This window comes from Saccopteryx bilineata, chromosome 4, assembly GCF_036850765.1.
Source record: "Saccopteryx bilineata isolate mSacBil1 chromosome 4, mSacBil1_pri_phased_curated, whole genome shotgun sequence".
In the NCBI taxonomy this organism is placed as follows: Eukaryota; Metazoa; Chordata; class Mammalia; order Chiroptera; family Emballonuridae; genus Saccopteryx; species Saccopteryx bilineata.
This window is the reverse complement of record NC_089493.1, coordinates 282,901,192-282,916,737: the sequence shown is the minus strand read 5'-3', so window position 1 is coordinate 282,916,737 and position 15,546 is coordinate 282,901,192. Positions and strand designations below refer to the sequence as shown.

Below are 15,546 nucleotides of genomic sequence, written 5' to 3'. Positions count from 1 at the left end.
GCTTCCGTGGTCACCTAAGTGCAGTCCCCAGACTCATGGCAAACAGTGTCACCTGGGAACGTAGCAGAAATGCCAGTTCTCGGGGTCTAAACCAGATCTACTGAGTCAGAAACTCTGAAATTGGGGCCCAGACAGCTGTGTTTTTACAGGCCTGTTATTAAAGTGATAAACACTCTGTCTTCTCGGTTAGGGCAAAGGTTAGTGTTTCATTGGCGTGCACACTGCCCCTTTGCCCGTGGGTGTTCTGTGGTCGCTCACGTGGCCTCCTCCCACCTGCACCCACAGGAAACTCAAGAACCCCATCAGCGTCTCCCTGAGGAAACGGTGCTCTCGGCATAACAGCAGACACTTGAGTAATAACGGGGCGACACAGTAGAAGGACTTGTAGTGACCTCGGCCGCCACATAGTGAGCTTTCTCAATGACAGTGTCTTCTTCCTGGGGTACCACTCCCCTGGGTCATCAGGACATTTAAGCTTCTTTCTCCTTGCCTCATACTGTGAACATGGATATTAAGACAAAGTGCTTCCCTGATACAGAGAGAAACTGAGTTTAAGCCCGTAACTCTCCTTTCGCAAGCAATCTGGGACAAGTCAGTGTCCAGGAGGGGTTAGTAGGAAGATCTGGTTTTAGCCAGGTGGCAAGTGCTAGCCTCTTGGGTATAATAGTCATGTCTTTCCCTCATGAAGCCAACATTTTTGAATTTGTTACTCCTTTACAGTCTGTTTCCCTCCCTCCTTAAGTAGATTTAGTATTAGCTGAATGAAATAGTGCTGATTGAATGGAGCAAAGAAAATTCTAGTATTCTCTTCTCCACAGTCCAAACGATGTTGTGAATACCAGATGAGTTTAAAAAACAATCAATCCATTATATTATATAATATATCATGTTCTTCTAGTTCAGACCTTGTCACTCTATAATATCAGGTATTTTACTGTCATGGTTATAATATGCCAGTAGTTTGACTTCTAGGCTGGGAGGACAAAGAAATGAACTCTTCTTCTGCTTCTTATTTGGAAACCATTACAGGGACTATTTCTACATCTGCAAAGCCAAGTGCCTGAAGAGAAAAATGTATCCAGTCTAATCCTGTTCACTCAGGCCTGATGTATTCCAGGAAAAATGATAGAAAAGGACCTGAAATATTGGCCAACTATCTCCTAATCGAAGTCCGTAGCTCCACTGCTTTTAAAGTTTTTTTTTTAATTTTCTATTTAATTTATATTTTGTTTTGTAACATTTGCCAGTTGGAGAAAGCTGTTGGATTCCTTTAGAGAGTTGACATTGGAAGAATATCGTTTGCTATTTTGAAAGTACAATGGTGGTGCTATTTTTAAGACTTCTTCCGTCATTCCCATGATTAGTCCGTCTCTGGGGCTTCAGGAATAAGACCACTTAAGTTTGCCTCACCCAGAGACTGACTTTGTGAGCTGATTTTTTTTATTTTATTTGGAAACATCAAAAATAGCCTCTCTGTCTCCATGAGTATGCTCCTCAAAGACCCAGTCTGGTCTTGCAGGTGTGGGGGCTGACTGTTTAGGTACGACGGGAGAGGCGTGGAGACAGTCCATTTAGGACCTGCTAAACAGGGCTGGTGGCTCTCACAGGGAGATTTTTCATACTTGACATTATCCTTTACGGGAAAGAGCCTATTTAAAGGAACATTTTCATTTTAATGGCTGAAAAATCTGAACCACTCTTATGACCTCATTTCCATCATCGGGTGCTAGAGATGCAGCCAGCGAGCGAATGGGTCCTTAGGAGTGAGGAGCTCACCTTTTGGCTGTTCTCTATGTGGACAGTCTCTAAGGCAGGTCACAACCTGCCAAGGGAGTCTGGCTGTGTGTTCTGTGGGTGTTTGGGGTATGTGTATGTGTGTGTGTACTTACACACCTATACCTACACAAGCCATAGCTATAATATCCTGGGAGTGTGTAACATACCTAATGCATTCATGTATGGGTAGCAAGTGTCCAAGGAAGCTACGTTTCAGAGAGATGTGCCAGACTTTGAAGATGAGAATTCGATAGCGTTTAGGGGTGAGAGATCCTAGAATTCATTTCTTTTCTTTTAGCAGATTTGAAAATATTTTGTTTAGCTCTAAAATATTTTATTAGGGGACAGGCCAAATCAAGCTACTTTTGAATACACCTAGGAAATATGCAGCCTGGCGTTTGACTCAGTGGATATCTCTAAGTGTGGGTTACAGTCCCCATAGCAGACAGGCGAATCCCCCGCGACTGAGGCAAGAGTCCTGTCCTCCTCACAGACGCGGTCCAGGAGCAGGGGAGGCAGACCCTGCAGACCAACCACTGCAAACAAGCTACTGTGTTCCCGGGGGGAGGAGAGCCTGCGAAGACTCCCAGCAGGCGGCCTGACATTGTTAGAAGGTGGGAAGGCTTCCTGGAAGAAGGGGCATGTAAGCTGAAGGAGAGACGGGAAAGAATTTCCCAGGGAAGGGAAGAGGGCAAGATGTCCTTGCAAAGAAAAGGAGCTGCAGGTACAGAGGTCATTGAAACAGAAGCAAGACGTGAGGCTCTTAGTTCCACAGGAAACCCTGACCCTTCAGACTCTCGTCAACAGCTCCCCGTCACAGAAAACAGTTCTCTGCGCCAGAAACTGGAGGGATTGGAGTTTCATAGAAGATAAAAAAATCAGTGCACTCATCCATCCTGGGTGTTTCAGAGCGTCCGTGTAAGATATAAAATGTATTTGCATTAATGCAAAAAAGGGAAGCTATCACTTAAGCTTACGCTACAGGACCCGAGTAGAAAAATAACGGGTGAGGAAGGTCAGGATGCACGATGCACAAAAGGTTTAAAACAGAACCAAGTTGCACTAGTCGGGCAGTCTGTCTGCGGGTTGCCGTCATCTGGCCTGTTGATCATGCCCTCCCAGCAGGGACGGCACCTGTCACACACCCTCTTCATCAGCAGCATCGTCCCTTCTTCATGTGGCCCCTCGTGCACTCGTGATCTTTAAGGGGGCTACACATCAGCATTGCCCCAGGTCCTGAACATGCTTCTATTGTTCCCCCTCTGAGACTGAGATTAAAATATGTAGACTGTTTTGAAGAACTGCCAGTATCTGTTTCCTTGAGCTAGAATTCTGACCATGAGGCAGGTCAACAGAAACAAGCTCTCCCACCCCCACCTCTGGCTTTCAACATGGCCTGGTGCCAGGTGGAGGTCTCTCTGGGTATAGAGTAGTTGCCCAGATGACCATTCTGATGGCCAGGGGTCCCCAAACTATGGCCCGCCGCACTTCTGGAAGGCCATTTTTCCGGCCCCCGCCACACTTCTGGAAGGGGCACCTCTTTCGTTGGTGGTCAGTGAGAGGAGCACATTGACCATCTCAATAGCCAAAAGCAGGCCCATAGTTCCCATTGAAATACTGGTCAGTTTGTTGATTTAAATTTACTTGTTCTTTATTTTAAATATTGTATTTGTTCCCATTTTGGATTTTATACTTTAAAATAAGATATGTGCCTTGTGCATAAGGATTTGTTCATATTCAATAGTTTTCTTTATAGTCCGGCCCTCCAACAGTCTGAGGGACAGTGAACTGGCCCCCTGTGTAAAAAGTTTGGGAACCCCTGCTGATGGCCATCGGACCCAGGAGGCCTTATCACTTCTCATCTTGGTGGGACACAGGACAGTCCAATGGAACAGGTGGAAAAGTCCCTTGGGTATTTTGAGAACTGTTCATGAACTCGACGTTGCCTAGTCTCTACGTGTCAGATTAGCAGTTTGAACAGAAGGATTGAGCAGAGGAAGAGGAGGGTGGGGTTTGACAGAAAATGATGAGAGTAAGAACAATAATAAAAATAATCAATGTATTATCTTGGCTTCAGAACAAATCAAGGACTTGAGGATGGTGTGGAGTCTTTTCTCTGTAGTTATGAACTCTCCTTGGATTCCTAACCTATTCCCATCTCCACTTTCATCTCTCCCTGACACATAGTGCAGATTTTAGGCCAGGATGATTTGCCTTCGGTTCGGATGAGATTCATGATAACTCAGTTATTTGGGATGCTGTAGACACCCTGAGCTGAATGTTCCATTTCACCTGGCTACATTCTTCCCAGCACTGTGATGATAATGACTGCTAGCGCCCACGGACGCCAATGTTTGTCACCAAGCCCTCCCTCTATAAGACTTGGACTACAGGATTTTCCTTCTTTGCCTATTGAGAGAATTGTCTCTGATTCAACCGGAGTCCTGGTTTCCTTCTTACTTAATATATATATATATATATATATATATATATATATATATATATATATATATATGGCATGGCTGTGGATGCTAGGGAATTTGGCTTATAGGTGAGGAAGAGAACATTGCTATGTGATTTGGGCTGTACCCTTACACCTGAGATCCAAATAACCATGACAGATAGATACTCCCTTCAAAAACTCACCCCAGTCCATAGGTTGCTCTGTTGAGATTGACAATACAATATTCAACTTCACACAAAGAACTGTAGCTTTCTTTTGATGTTGCTTAGTGATGTGAGAGGCCAGAGGAATCCAGTGGCTGGACCACTCAATAACTTTTCTGACAAACAGATTTCTGGGCTCCCCTTGGGGATTCTGATCTGGTAGATAAGTGACAGGGCTTGGCATCTAAGTGTTTACTATGTTCCCAGTTCCTTCTGACATGCAACTAAGTTTGGGACCCCACTGGCCAAGAGTCAGAGCCATCAAAGAGAGTAACCCCCCCCCCCCGCCCCATGTCATTTGCTCGTAGAAAAGCTGTTATTTCAGAACTATTCAGTTAGCAAGTATACTTGAGTACTGAACATGAGCCTACCACCTAAATAGTATCCTCTGATAGGGAGCATATAGTCTTATATTAATCCAATATTTCAGACTTCTCATCACAGATCCTTACTATGGGAAATCTTATGAATTGTAATTCAATCCAATCTCTCAAATTAAATAAATTTTTTTTTCACTATAGAATCTTGTCAAGGAGTCATCTGCTCTAGCTTGAAACTAATCACAGCTGGCGTCCCCTGTAGATGAGTTCATCTTAATACTGTAAAGTTCTCTGTTTGGCAGATCATTGGGCATACTTCTCAAGTAGCCTGAGCTTTGGAGAGTTCGTTAGCAACCCAGTGAGTGATTGGGAGTTAACACTAGTTGGTTATGACTGCTTGTTCCTTAGAACTACTGTCTGTTTTATTAGTAAAATGGAATATCTTCCTACCCCGAATAAGCATGAAGCCAGCATTTACCTTCATGCAAAGTCCAGAAATCCCCACACATGACATGATTTCACTCAGTATACACTGTGAACACCAGAACAAGCTGGGCAAATTCAGGCTGGAAGTGTTTCAAAAGGCTGGTGTATATTTCTGAACAAGATGTACACATATTTTTAGGGCTTTTAAAAATAATGTGTCATATTTTCTGTACTTTTCTTAGGAACAGTGTCAGTGAAGAAAAAAAAGATGGATTTTGACAATGTGACATTTAGTGGGGTTGTTGGTTGAGGCTGAACTATTAACACAAAATATACCAGTGGCAAAGTCAAGGGTCCATGTGTCATCTATCAGTAAAAGAGGAAGTGACCAGAGTGTTATTGTCAATAACATTCTATTAACAAAGCTTCTTTTATTTTCTACCTGTTGATATGAACAATAAGTATCAACATAATGTGTGTTAGGACTTTATGTTTACTCATTTTTCTTTTTGGTTAATAAAATAGTCTGGACAGTTAACACATTTAGAAGCATGTATATTATTTTTGGTGGGGGAGGGGGGACATATTGATACAAAAAGTTACTTGAACTGTTTGCATTATTGATCAATTATTTCCTTTCATTTCATGTGATTATTTTCTTTCTGAGATCCAAGAGTTTAAGATTTCTTATATAAAAAAAAGGTCTTTCCTTTTTTTTTTTAGGCTTCTAATTTTTATTTTTGAGAAATAAAGGCTGTAGAATTGATCAATTTGAATAACCCTAAAACTGCATGAAGAAAAGATGTTCTTAAAACCACACGGCATGACTCTGTAGGCAATGTTAGAAGGTTTTGGCATTCATTGTTGAATTTCGTGCACACGTTCTATTTTATTTTATTCTTAATTTGCATGTCAAGAAAGTGGTTCCCTTTTTTTTTCCTCGTTATTTCATTTTATTCTCTGTGAAGACACCGTAAATTTATTTTGATCTCATTTTCTTTCCGTTAGATTTATTTTATTCTGTAGTGACATTTAGAAAGGTATTTTGGGGTATCATTCTTTGAATTCTTTCAGGGGTTACAGCTAACTGGTGACAGAAAAAAAAATATATCTTGTTCACATTTGTTGCTTACTGATTGCACATCTTAGTACTCTTATAATTTCTCTAATTTGCATGTTACAGAACGGAAGCCAGGACAAGACATAGAAATTAAAGCGAGAGAACGTTACACAGTGGTCGTTGACTGAAATAATAATCTGCATGTTGTTTTCCCTTCTCCCTCCTGCATGCAGGGATTTGGTTTCGTAACTTTCGAAAATAGTGCCGATGCGGACAGGGCGAGGGAGAAATTACACGGCACCGTGGTAGAGGGCCGTAAAATCGAGGTGCATGTTCAAAATATTTTCCTTTACATCTTTTTGATAAATGTCTGCTTCACGCTCATTCGTTGTTTCAGATGCATCATTGTGTCTTGTATGTGACCCCGTTCCCTTCTCATTGTTTATATATATATTTATATATAAAAAGGAAAACTGGCCTTACTTTTTTTTTGTTTTTGTTTTTTCATTTTATTTTATTATGTTACTCTTATTACTGCTGAGAGGTGGATGGCAAACGTGAGACACAAAAAAGGTTAATCTGAAAGTTTTTTGGTTTTATTTTATTTTATTTTATTTTATTTTATTTTATTTTATTTTATTTTTCATGTGTTAGAGTCAATGGGTGCAATAGATTCCAAACAGTTGGAGTGTTACAAGACAAAAGCGAATACAGCAGAGTTTCTTTTTATTTTATTTTATTTTTTCTTTTTCTTTCCACTGCAGGGTTGACGAGGGATCCACAGTGGTGTGCAAATTAAGCCAAATTGTAAAAGAAATTACATTCAAAAGAACAATTATTTTTTTTTAAGAAAAAAATGAGAGGTCTTGATTCTTAAACCTTTCATTTTGTTTTTTTTTAAGAAGCCAGTTTGAACCTTTGCATTCTTTTGATATTAAAGTGAATAAGCAAGCAGGATTTCCTGTTTAAAATCTGGCCCCCTCTTCGCTAATAAAATTAACGCTAAAATTCCGGGACTCAGATCTCATCCTTCTAACCACTGGATCTCCCTCAACGTGGCCACAGGGTCATATTTGTTAAAACTTAAAAAAAAAAAAAAATACCAGTTACAAATGCTTTAGTCTTTGGAGTAAGATGTTGCATATTTTGCCTTTTATTTCCCCCCACCCCTCGACGATAACGCTTAGGCCCCTCACCAAACTCTCAGTAACCATGGTAACTGTATACAAACCCATGCTGGCGATGGTGGTGAATGGTAAGTGGTCAAGTCCATCTGCCGTTACACGTATTTAGTGCTGATATATCTATATACATATATCTCTATACCACGTGAATTTTTTTGACTTGTTGTATTAAGTTTTCTTGATGCTCTATTTTTTTGGATATTGGTACGCCTGTAATTGAGTGTACGTTCTAAGCTAGCCTGGGAGGCACTGACTGGATTGAGATATGACCGGTGCACATCTTACTCAGATCGTTAACTCCATATCGTGTTCAACAAATGCACCCTCTCTTTTATCCTTTTGTTAGCTGTGACTTTAAAGCTTGAATGATTTTGTTAATTCTTGCGATGTCAAAGGCTCTTGTTCCAAGTGTTGAATGCTAGATGTTGCTACCCCGATGGTCCCCCCTCCCCCCCCAAGTGTTGCACACGGCTAAAACTTGTTTGTCCCTTTTTTTGACATTTATGTTCCCTTGTATCTTGTCTTCTCCCTTCTTCTACTCCACTGCATGTTCCTTCATATGAACTTTATTTTACGTTTAAAAATATATATATATATTGTTTCTGTGTTACCATGGAGTACACGCATGCTTTTAAATCTTCAATTATGCAGTTCCTTTTTAATTTGCTTTTACTGTCTCCTTATTAAACTTTTAAATGATATGACATTGCTTTATTGAAATGATTTGTAAGTTTAAAATGGTTATGAAGTAAATGTAATTATAAAAAATGTATGATTTTGTTATGCACCTACTGCCTTTTTTTATAAATTAAAATGCATTTTAGTTTTTTGTTTTGTTTTTTTGTTTAATAAGTAATCACAGTCATAATGCATGCGACTAATTGAACTGTGGGCTGGCCCCAGAATACGTGCTCATTTGAGTTTTCTGTGTACATAGGTAAATAATGCCACAGCACGTGTCATGACAAATAAAAAGACTGTCAACCCTTATACAAATGGTAAGTACACATTGGCCTTTTACAAGAAATCACCTCTCCCTCGGAACCTATTAAGTAGTTTAACTAGGGAATCTGTTTCAACAAGTCACATTTGCCTTCGTATGGCGACTATGTCCTCACTGCTGGCCGGCTACAATGAACCATCTGAATCAATAAGATAGTTTTCACTGCAGAGGTGGATCCAGGCTTCAGAGTAACTGCATGCCATTCTTTCAGTCTCTCCATGATAACTCCCATTTGGGGGTGAGATACTGTCATTATTAGTTGGAATTAGTTGGATAATTTAATTTGTTGTTATGATAGTCAGTTGAGGGAGGATGGAGGTTTCTTTTATATTTTTTATTTTTAACCACCGTGTCCTCATTGAGCATGAATCATTTCTGGATGCGTGGCTGTAGAATTTGGTTTTCCTCTTCTCTGCCACGTTGGGTCAGGTAAGGATGTTGCATTGACCCCTCAATACAGTGCATTTTAGCCCTTCCTAACCAACAAGATGCGTCAACATGCCGCACACTAGGATTTCACATATATAGTATATGAAGAGTCATCAAAAATCTGGCCCTGGCTGGTTGGTAGAGCATTGGCCTGGCGTGCAGGGGTCCCGGGTTCGATTCTGGGGCAGGGCACACAGGAGAAGCGCCCATCTGCTTCTCCACCCCTCCCCCTCTCCTTCCTCTCTGTCTCTCTCTTCCCCTCCCGCAGCCAGGGCTCCATTGGAGCAAAGTTGGCCCAGGAGCTGAAGATGGCTTTATGGCCTCTGCCTCAGGTGCTAGAATGGCTCTGGTTGCAACAGAGCAATGCCCCAGATGGGCAGAGCATCACCCCCTGGTGGGCATGCCAGGTGGATCCTGGTCGGGCGCGTGCGGGAGTCTGTCTGACTGCCTCCCCGTTTCCAACTTCAGAAAAATACAAAAAAAAAAAATCTTCACACACTGTGAGTCTTAAATCTACCTCAGGGTAGATCTCTCCTAAGGTGTATAGGGAGAAAAGTAGCTGATATGCTGATCACATACTTAATTGTACCAAAAATTATTAAGTAATTCGGTATTAAAGTATATACGCTTTGTAAAATAGTAGACCCATTAAAATGAGCAGAGTAAAGACGGAAAGAGCCCCATAATGAATAAAAAAATTTCAAATAAAAAATTATATGTATAGCAGGATTTGAATGAAATTATGATGGAAATTGCATCAAAATGCTAATGGTTAAGTTGAATTGTGAGACTGGAAGATATTTTTTCTTTGTTTTATAGGTTTTTAAGAATAATATAGTTTTATTACTGTCATAAGAGGAAAGTATTGAATTTTCCATTTTTAACATTTTAATTACACATAAAACATGAAAATATAGTCATTGAGAATAAGAAAGAAAGAAACATTAAAGCAAAGGCTAAAATTACTTTGAATAATACTGCTGCCAACTTGTTTTTTTTATCTCCCTCCTCAAAGGATGCCACTTTTACAAATCATTGTCTATACTTTCATTTTGAATTTTTATGCGTATCTACGGAGTAAGAATACGCTTACAGCATTCACAGCATTGTGTTCTTGCTTTCTATATAAATGGTATCATGGTGTACATACGATGTTTTTAATTGGCTTTCAAAGTCCATATGGAGTTCTTTCAATGTGACTACATACAGACCAAATTCTGTCTTTTTTTTTTTTTTTTTTGGTTATATAATAATAATCCATAAATGGATGTATGGGTTTATTCTGACTTTCTGTACTGATTTATTTAAGGATTTTTTTGGCATTATAATCAGCATTTGGTAGTTTTGTTCTTATTTTTCATCTCTCTTGTACCAGTGGCTACCAAGTTGGTTAAGTCAGTGTATTATTATCTTTAAAAGGGGCGCTGGTAAGCGGAGATATACTCGCCTTATAACAGGGCTCTAAGCTAAAAGACCAGACGGAGTCTTTATTCGGCTGACCCATTTTCCCAGCTCCAACAACCCGAGACAGACCCTTAAATGGAATAGGGCATGTTCCCAGCAGACGGTGGGTGCCCAGTGCTGGAGGAAAGCCACCTCTGACTTAGGCGTCATGAAGCCTTTCTACTCGGGGAACATCGAGAACTCTGCAACTTGCCAGAGTTCGTACATGCTGACATTACCCTGACTGGCGGGCATTAGGAAGTAGTAAACGTGTGTGTGTGTGTGTGTGTGTGTGTGTGTGTGTGTGTGTGTGTGTATGCGGGCATGTTTGCATACATATGCATAGATGCTCATGTGTACTATTTACAACAGAAAATGAAGTAGGGAAGCTAGACAGTATTCCTTAAGCCATATGTATGCATATTTATTTTAAAGAAAGAGTTATTGATCAATGTCATACCCGGGGGCTGAAAACTGGACCTGTGGGATTTTGCACACAATTCAAAGTGCATTCATTAATAGCCAACATTTCTTGAATACTAACTGTATGTCTTTATGTTAAGCATATTAAATACTCTGGGCTCACATGAAATCCTCTGAAGAGGAAATAGTTATCCTTGTCTTACAGATGCAAAAACTGAGGCTAGACAAGATAGGGTAGTTGGTGAAGGTATCTTCTTTTATTACGAAGTAAGAAGACCTGGCCAGACCTGTGTATGAGTGAATCACTTTTCCCCATCATCTTACAGAATGGCACTCCAATAGCAGCTGGCTACAGTAACAAAAAGGTTATTCAGTGCAGACGCCCAAACCTTCTTCCAGATGTTGGCATAAACAGCCCATTCGATTCCAGGTAGCCATACATTCTTAATTTCCAAGAATGAGGCATGTAGTCACTCCTTCCCAAACTAAAAGGGGCCACTCAGAGGCTCTCCCGACACCTGGACCTAGTATGGCCCCGAAGGGGTTCATGGACAGTCACAGAAGAACTGACTTAAAAAATCAAATGCAAACCCGGATGACATAAAGAGAGTTGTAGCTCTTGAAGACTTTTGGTATTTAAAGAAAGCAGTTCTCAAAGCTTTTCCAATTTTTAGTTCCTGAGTTTCATGACTACAAAGGCATTTTCTGAGAAATTGCAATAAGACTTAACTGGAAATGTGTAGAGACCTTGTTAGATCCTTAACAGGGGTGTTTAAGGGTAAGAGGAGATATTATCACCACACACACAATAAGAAAATGGTACCTATGGGAGATGATGGATGTGTTAGTTAGTGTGAGTGTGGCGAATGTTTTACAAAGTTGTGCACCTTACATACGTACAAATGTTAGTTGTCAGTTATATCTCAGTAAAGCTGGAAAAATAGAGAAAAGTAAGGACCAGTGAAGTCACATTGAAGTGAAAAAACTAACTGATCGATGAATTCATTAGCTACCTAATTTATTCTCACAAACCATTGAATTTACTTTTTAGCAAAATTTATATTACTAGAGTCATCACATTTTGAGGTCATCCTCAAATGGTGAAATCTAACTATCAATGCCAACGCTGCTCAGGCCTTCCCTCAGTCATACATCCAACAAAAGTCGGAGTAGCTTCAAAGTTTCCAGTGATTAATTAGAGTGGACCCTAACTGCGGTGAGACACGTGGCTAGGAGGCTGTGCTCTGGGGGACGACAGTTAATACCATCATGGAGAATGTGAATTCCGTTTCCCAGAACATTTTCACTTGGATACAAGAGAAGATTGTAGAATGCCACATAGGGGATGTGGCACTCTACCCATCAGAAAGCTCCACAAAGAGAAAATTGGGCTAATTCTCTATTGCTGGTTTCCCCCAAGGATTCCAGTACTCAGAGAAGAGCTGGGGTTTGCTCTACTCACTGCAGATCAAATGGTTGCTCGGCATTCAGTTCCCGAGTACTGTGACTACAAGGGCAACACACCAGTTGAGAAACAGATTCTCAGGGATTTCCTGTATGTTGGAGAAGTTTGGGTGTTGGGTGGAGATATTTTGTTTTCTTAGAGATCTTTTTTTTTTTCTTCTCTTTTTCAAGTGAGAGGAGAGAAGATTGAGAGACAGATTTCCACATGTACCCCAACCAGGATCCACCTGGCAACCCCTGTCTGGGGCCAATGCTCTGCCCATCTAGGGCCATGCTTGCAACCAAGCTATTTTTAGCACCTGAGGTAGAGGCTCCGCGGAGCCATCCTCAGCACCTGAGATGATGTGCTTGAACAAATTGAGCCATGGCTGTAAGAGAGGAAGGAATGGGGGGTGGGGTGAAGAAGCAGATGGTCACTTCTCCTGTGTGCCCTAACCAGGAATCAAACCTGGGACATCCACACTCTGGGCTGACACTCTACCACTGAACCAACCAACCAGGCCCTTCTTAGAGATCTGAAGAAGGATAAACACTGGCAGAGAGATCCAAGACTACATAGTTAGGTAGATTTTGTATCAGCTCTGTCTTTCCCTGGCTATTGAACAATAGGCAAGCTATTTAAACTCTCCACACACCAGTTTTCTCAAGTGGGAATTACAGACACAATAGAACCTACTGCCTAGGATATTCATGACTATTGTGGGGGATAAAGTACTCAACACCCTGCCAGGGTACAGAGTGCCCTAAACCTTTAATTACATAATAAGCTCAGTAATACGTACCATCGTGTTCTTTTTCTGCTATAGGTGGTAAGTTGAATTTTCTGACACACATAGTAGTTGAAGGATCAAATATTCAGATGCCAGCGGAGGCAGGGCAAGGAAAATAAATGAGCAAACAGAGAAGGTCTGAGACAGTCACAGTCTTTTTAGACTATCTTTCATTTATATACTGGGAAAAGCAAGATATTTCTCTACGAGAGAAAAACGAAACAGCACAGGGTAACAATAAAGGTTTGCTGGCATGTAGCCTCCAACCAGGCACACAATAGGGAGTAGTGGTGACTGTGACTAACTGAGAGTTTAAGAGTGTGGTCTCTGGTCACCTATAGCAATGCGAAGTTGCCCGTTTTTACTAATGTTTCAAGAGAACCAGAAATCCTGTATTTTAGATGAAATCTAAATGTTGAAAATAAATATTTGTAGCAAAAACACAGTGTGCCACTAACTTTTTATTTGTTTTGGGCGTTGCCTCGTGTGCCATTTCAGCAACCGGGCAACTGGCACCCTCAGAAAAGGTCTTTAGAAAGTATTGGGATGCAGGTTTGGAAACTCCTGTGTTGTATTTAAGGATACTTTCTTAAACGTGCTTCTTTGCTATCTAACCCACAAAAGCCCTAGAGAAGTCCTGTGCAGATTGTGTGTGTGTGTGTGTGTGTGTGTGTGTGTGTGTGTGTGTATGTGTACTTCAGACTTGCCTTTTAACACCTAACAGAGCCCTCGTTAACACCAGGGATCTTGGCCAGCGTCTTTAGAGAAAGCTGGCTGATGAGCTTTGAGAAGCTAAATTTGAAGGTGGGAGCACCGATTTAGGTGTGGCCCCTCCAGGCCCAGCCACAGCTCCAGCGTCTGATATACAGAGAGATCCCCACGCATCTAGTCTCTGCTCTGCTCCACCGCCTCGTTTTATGGGGGGCCCTGGGAGGCCGGGAGCAGTGGGCTTTATCAGCTGTTCTCCTTTTGTTGTAAGCCTCATTGTTCGGTTTAATGTCCTTGATCAAAATCTGTGAATTTGTAAGGCCTGGGGATGTACACAAACTGCCTGAGAAATTAAAACTAGGATCATTTTGTCAGTCTTCCTGACAGTGCAGGCGTCTGTCTCCAGCAGGGTTATCCCAAGGGTCTCTTCCAGGTACTAGATGGAGTCACAGGGACTGGGAGGCTATTTGCATGCAATTTGCATACATTTACATAAGCCGGCGTGAGCTCTGTAAGTCTGAACAGAGGTGATTTTCAAGGGCTGGATTCTTATTGCCTTTGCCTTAAAGGCAGTCACCCCTAACGGGGCCTTCTTTGTTAGATGTGTATCAGGAAGCAGGTCATTGGAGGTTGGAAGGAGATAGAATCCTAACCAAATGGGAATGAGTCTATTAGAAAGAGCTTTATATTCCTTCTGTTCCTTTAGAGCAAAACTAAGTAAATATTTATGGAGCGCTGTCTCTTCACCAAGTGCAGTTTTAGATGCTGAGAATTCACATCGGATGTCAGACCTGCTCACTTTACCATTAATTTTAATAAAGGAGGTGGTTATAAAAACAATTAAGAACAAGCAGAGAAAGAAAAAAGATAATCCCAGGTAGTGTTAACAGCTAAACAGGAAACAAGACTGGGAATTGAATCAAGGAGTAGTAGCTCGAAGGGGTTGGGGGTTTCGGGGAAGGAGTAACATTAAGTAGATTTTCCTGGGAAGACATCGGAGACCTAAATCGCAGCATGCAAAGTTGTCAAGAGCTAGTGGATCAGTCTAGATTGACAGATGACAAAGAGGGAGATTAGAGAGAGCGAGCAAGAGAGAGAGACAGAGAGAGAGGGGGGGGGGGAAGGTTTGGTCCATGGAAATAAGGTAGATAAAGGAAGAGGAGAGAAACATGATTTTTAGGTCACCTAAGATACCTCTAGAAGATCTTTTTCTTTGAGAAACTTAAAGACCATTGCATAACTTATCTGTGACAACGACATCAAAATTAATCGATGGGTCCACACTCAGTGAGTGGTGTGTCCCCGCCTTCTGTGCAAAGAGAAGAATTTAAGACCGCTAATAAGGATGTATACAAGGAACAAAACCTTCCTGGAGTAGGGTTAAAAGATCCTGTCTCCACTACCAGCAAAAGGGATTGCATAAAGCAGGGTGTAAGATAAGGAACAGAAGGAAGAAGGAGCAATATGTTAATCCATTAATAATTCATTTAATACGGCTCCATATAGATTTCTTGCACAAACTCTAGATTTCTATAAAAGATTGGAAAGAGAATGCTAAATATGTTTAGATAACCCTGTAACATTATTTTCAACCAGTTTTCTGTATTTCCTTTTAAATTTCCAATGCCTAGAAATGTGGACATTAGTTCCCAGGTCCTCATGTATTGAGTATTTTTTTGAGAAGCAGTGGAATTTTATTTGGTCAAATTGAGGTCATTTTCCACACTTGTAGAACACATATTCTGAAATATTTGGTGTAATATTCATTTTTCTATTACTATAGAGATTCCTATAAGACAAGATGTGGTTAATATGAGAGAGGAATTTGTCAGCATGAAGTTTATAAAAACATAGGAGCCATGTGGCCGGTTAC

At 40.9% G+C, this 15,546-nt stretch overlaps 1 protein-coding gene across 18 annotated transcripts in view; it reads left to right on the top strand.

The window, feature by feature from the left end:
* The window catches only part of RBFOX1 (RNA binding fox-1 homolog 1), a 1,121,108-nt gene that overhangs the window by 995,647 nt on the left and 109,915 nt on the right, over positions 1–15,546 (top strand). For 16 of the 18 annotated variants that reach the window (XM_066274931.1, XM_066274932.1, XM_066274937.1 and 13 more), the window contains 2 exons: positions 6,483–6,575; positions 8,371–8,431. In XM_066274931.1, coding sequence (XP_066131028.1) covers positions 6,483–6,575; positions 8,371–8,431 — 154 coding nt within the window. The remainder of the gene's footprint in view (positions 1–6,482; positions 6,576–8,370; positions 8,432–15,546) is intronic. The other 2 variants (XM_066274941.1, XM_066274940.1) reach the window with 1 other exon arrangement.